We start from the raw sequence: 4,180 nt of genomic DNA on the forward strand, positions 1-4,180 counted from the left end.
AGTTATTTCACTGCTCTAAATTTATCCTACAAAAATTAGGTATGAATACTCATTGCAACAATGTAATAGAGAAAAACTGAAGAATCCAAAAGTCTACATATGGGGTTAGTTAAACATACTAGTAACTAAATATTATTATACAAAATGTGATAGATAGATAGATAGATAGATAGATAGAGACAGTTACAACTAAGAAAAATAATATTAAATTGCAAAATCTTTTAATTTTTTTTTAAAAAAGGGATTAAAGTGGGCTAGGTTTATTTAATCTGAGCTCTTCTATTTATACTTCAAGGAAACCAAACCTGCATGCAAAATTGTTTATGTATGTATGTAAGTGCATTTTCTAAAAAAAGAGCCTATAGGTTCTACCAAATCTTAAAGAAATATGTGACGCCCCAAAAAGGGTCACTAAGCAATCACTAAAAAGCACCCCGTGCACACACCCACACTAAGTATCTGAGAAACATAGATAAGTTATACTCAAGTGAGGAAGTCTTCAGGAAGGAAAGAAATGCTCTCAATTAAACTTTTAAGGGATATTAAATGTCTCTATCACAAAACACATTTTTTATTTCAAAACTCCTAAATCTAAGGGTGTAAAGGAAGTTACTCTTCAAATGAACTCATATTCACTAGGTAATTAAGAACCACAACCAAAAATTACAGAGCAAAAACAGTCTTCAAAATGTGTGACTAGTTCATACTGAAATTACAGTTAAAATAAGATCACAGAGAAGCAAAAGGAGGCAAAGACTAAGTAGTAGTTTCATTTGACACAGTCAAGTAGCTATCAGACTATAGTTAGCACTCATACATATAAAGGATCAGGAGTTATAAAGTCTTAACTAAAGTTTTTTGGTGTGTGTGTGTGTGTGTTTTTAAGACAAGTAGATTAAAATAAGAGAAATAAATTAGGTATTAGACATAATTTAATAAACTTTCTTTAAGCAAAAACAAACGTCTTTTTCTGGAGGCAGGTGGGGGATGGTCCAATACTTCTGGAACTAATCTATTATAACATTACAGTCATTAGAAGCAATGAGATTAATGAAGAATAGAATAAATGAGTAGTAATAGCAGTGATACTCTCTATCTTAAAATGAAAGTATACTTGAGAACAGTGGTTCTCAACCAGGAGTAATTTTGCCCCTTGAGGAACATTTGGCAACATCTGGATGCATTTTTTATTGCTAGGACTGGGCAGGTGCGGTTGGTACACTGAGGGTAGAGGCCAGGAGTGGGGCTAAAAATCTTATAGCCCCGTCCGTCTACCCACCCAAAATGTCAACAGTGCCAAAGTTGGAAAAACTCTGCCTTAGAAATAAGCTGGGGAACCACTGAATCTATGCTTTGAAATAATCAACTTTAGTAGAAATTCTCAATCAATAGGGTTGGCTTATTTGTTTAGAAACATTAACATTTTATTAAATAGCATGGGATCTATTAAAATTACATGATTGTCAAAAGGTATTATTTAAAGGAAAATTAATTGGACTTCCAATTTATCTAAACCTTTGAAATTTTGCAAAAGCTACAGGCAAAAATAAAAAGATAATGAATTAATGCTAACAGAAAGTTTTATACACACACATATCCTATGACTCTCACAAACAATACTGAGCAAAAGAAACCAGTCACAATCATACATTTTGCATGATTCCATTTATATACAGTTCAAGAATAGGTGAAAACTGATCTCTTATGTTAGAAATCAGAATAGTGACTCCTTCAGAGAAAGGGGGAGAGAGAGAAGGGCAAGAACATAAACGGGACTTCTGGAATACTAGTAATTTTGTATTTCTTAATCCAGGTAGTAGTTGCAGAACTGTGTTCACTTTGTGACAATTCATCAAGATGTATACTTAAGCCCTGACCGGTTTGGCTCAGTGGATAGAGCGTTGGCCTGCGGACTCAAGGGTCCCAGGTTCGATTCTGATCAAGAGCATGTACCTTGGTAGCAGGCACAACCCCGGTGGGGAGTGTACAAGGAGGCAGCTGATCGATGTTTCTCTCTCATCGATGTTTCTAACTCTCTATCCCTCTCCCTTCCTCTCTGTAAAAAATCAATAAAATACATATTTTTTTAAAAAGATGTATACTTAAAATTCTTCAAGTTGTGTACTAGTAATCAGTGCAGTTTACTGTATACAGATAACAATTTAACAAAAATGTTTCTTTTTTAATGTTATATATTTATAACCCCCAAAATTTGGGCATTTGGACCCAGGAAGCTAAATTAATATCAACTGCAAAAGTGAAAGTGTTTTTGTTATACTATAGGCTGCCTTCCAAGAATCCAAGGATGACACCCCAGAAAGCTGTAAATACCATACTTGGCACTCATACAGCATTCACTGTGCACTTAAGTCACTATATATATATTCCTCATCACAAATCCAAAAATTTGATAAACACAAATGCAGTTGAATTTCTTTCATGGAAAGTATGTTAGGGTTATTTCCTCAAATGTTAAACTGTGAACTGTTATCAAAGAACAGGCTCTATGAAACAAACGATGCTTTCTCTTTCCTGATTCCACATTTTCCCAAAGCTTGCCACATGAAACCCCTCTAGGTCCTCAACTCCTTAGGATTTCTCCAGACTGCTTGCTGATAACAGTGCCCACCACTGCTTCTCCCAGCACCCAGTCTCACACTCCACCGCTTCACCCACACACATACCCTTCACAGTAACCCTCATCCCAGAGGTTAGTCTCCCCTCCCCTCAATACTTTTACTCTTTCCCAGCACCTCATAAATATAATCCAAACCTCACTGCTCTCAAGCTCCTGATATTCTCCACAAATTCGCTTCCCACAGCACCACAAAACCAGGGCACACACTGTCCCAGTCTTTTAAATCCACTTCTGCCACACACACACACACACACACACACACACACCCACTCTTTCGGTATTCAGATCCATCCCATTTCCCACCCACCCTCTGCTTTCCTCTTTATGAACCTTTCCCAAGTCCTATGACAGAAATCACAAGTTGGAGAAAAGGTATGCAGGAACATGCTCTGTCCTGTGTGCAGGCAGTTGCACAAGCCTCAAGCACACAACCACGCGCACGGGCTGGAGTCAGACGCTGGATTCTGCAACCCAGCGCCGGCACCTACTAAATGCAAGGCTTTGAACGAGTGGTTTTTGCATCAAGCTGCAGTTTCCCAACCTCTACAAAATGGGGTTAAATAAAACAGTTATTTCACAGAGTTGTGAGAATTAAATGAACTACCAGCCACTTAGCACAGCGCACAAATCCATCAAGATAAACTCTCAATAACTGACAGTTTTTCTGCGGTCCGCGGTGTGGAAGGAGGAATAGAGAGGATGAAAGGCTCTTTAAGTTTCTCTAAAGCTACTGTTCCTGCAAAGTCTCCTCTCGGGGGACACCAGTAGGGCAAGGGAGAGAAGGAGGGAAGGAGTACTCTACAGATGTGTGGGTGATACAAAGGACTTTGTCCGATCCCCAAACTCAGTGCTCTCTTTACCATCCCCCTACAATGTGCACCCAAGAAGCCATCAGGCTCTTGCAGACGGATGGGGACGTGGATATACATCGAATCCTCCTTCCACGGACACTCATCTGAAGGAACGAGAGCGGAAAGAGCCCCTTCAATTGCTGAAATGCGTTCCTCGGGGGTCTGAGATTAGGAAGGCAATCCCGAAGCCTCAAAGGATTTCTCCTGGGAAGCGGAGGGGGGCAGTTCACAATTAGGAGAGACTAAAAGTAAATGCCAGAAACCTGAACGACTCCTCGCTTCTCCGGAAGGAAAGAGTAGCAACGGGATTCTCCGCGAGTGGGTAGGGAGAGGAAAAGCGCTGTCCCCGTCTCTGGCGGGGCCGCAGGGCTTCCCCGGGCCCGTTCCTAGAGGGATAAGGGGGAGGGTTTCCGCAAGGGAATCCCCAGCTGCCCGGTGACAGCCGGGTTCAGGCCCCCGGGGAGTTTCTCCGGCTCCCTTCCGTCTCCACACAGCCCAGCTCCAGTAGCGGGGTTTCTCCTCGGGCTGCGGGGTCTCCCAGAGGTCCGGCCATCACTGGACCCCTCCCCTTACAAAACCTCGTCAGCCCTCCGAGTTCTCCCGGCCACTTCTCGGGGTCTCCCGCTGGCACGGGGACAGCCCGCCGCCCACGGGATCCCCTTCCGAGCGCTGCGAGCCCGCAGGGTTACCT

The 4,180-nt window shown here is 41.8% G+C and overlaps 1 protein-coding gene across 2 annotated transcripts in view; it reads right to left on the bottom strand.

The window, feature by feature from the left end:
- The window catches only part of UVRAG (UV radiation resistance associated), a 283,373-nt gene extending 279,765 nt beyond the window's left edge, over positions 1–3,608 (bottom strand). The window contains exon 1 of one of the 2 annotated variants that reach the window (XM_014540397.1): positions 3,546–3,608. In XM_014540397.1, coding sequence (XP_014395883.1) covers positions 3,546–3,593 — 48 coding nt within the window. In that variant the 5' untranslated portion in view covers positions 3,594–3,608. The remainder of the gene's footprint in view (positions 1–3,545) is intronic. The other variant, XM_014540405.1, reaches the window with a different exon arrangement.
- Between the last annotated feature and the right edge of the window lie 572 nt (positions 3,609–4,180).

This window comes from Myotis brandtii, unplaced genomic scaffold (assembly GCF_000412655.1).
Source record: "Myotis brandtii unplaced genomic scaffold, ASM41265v1 scaffold244, whole genome shotgun sequence".
Classification (NCBI taxonomy): domain Eukaryota; kingdom Metazoa; phylum Chordata; class Mammalia; order Chiroptera; family Vespertilionidae; genus Myotis; species Myotis brandtii.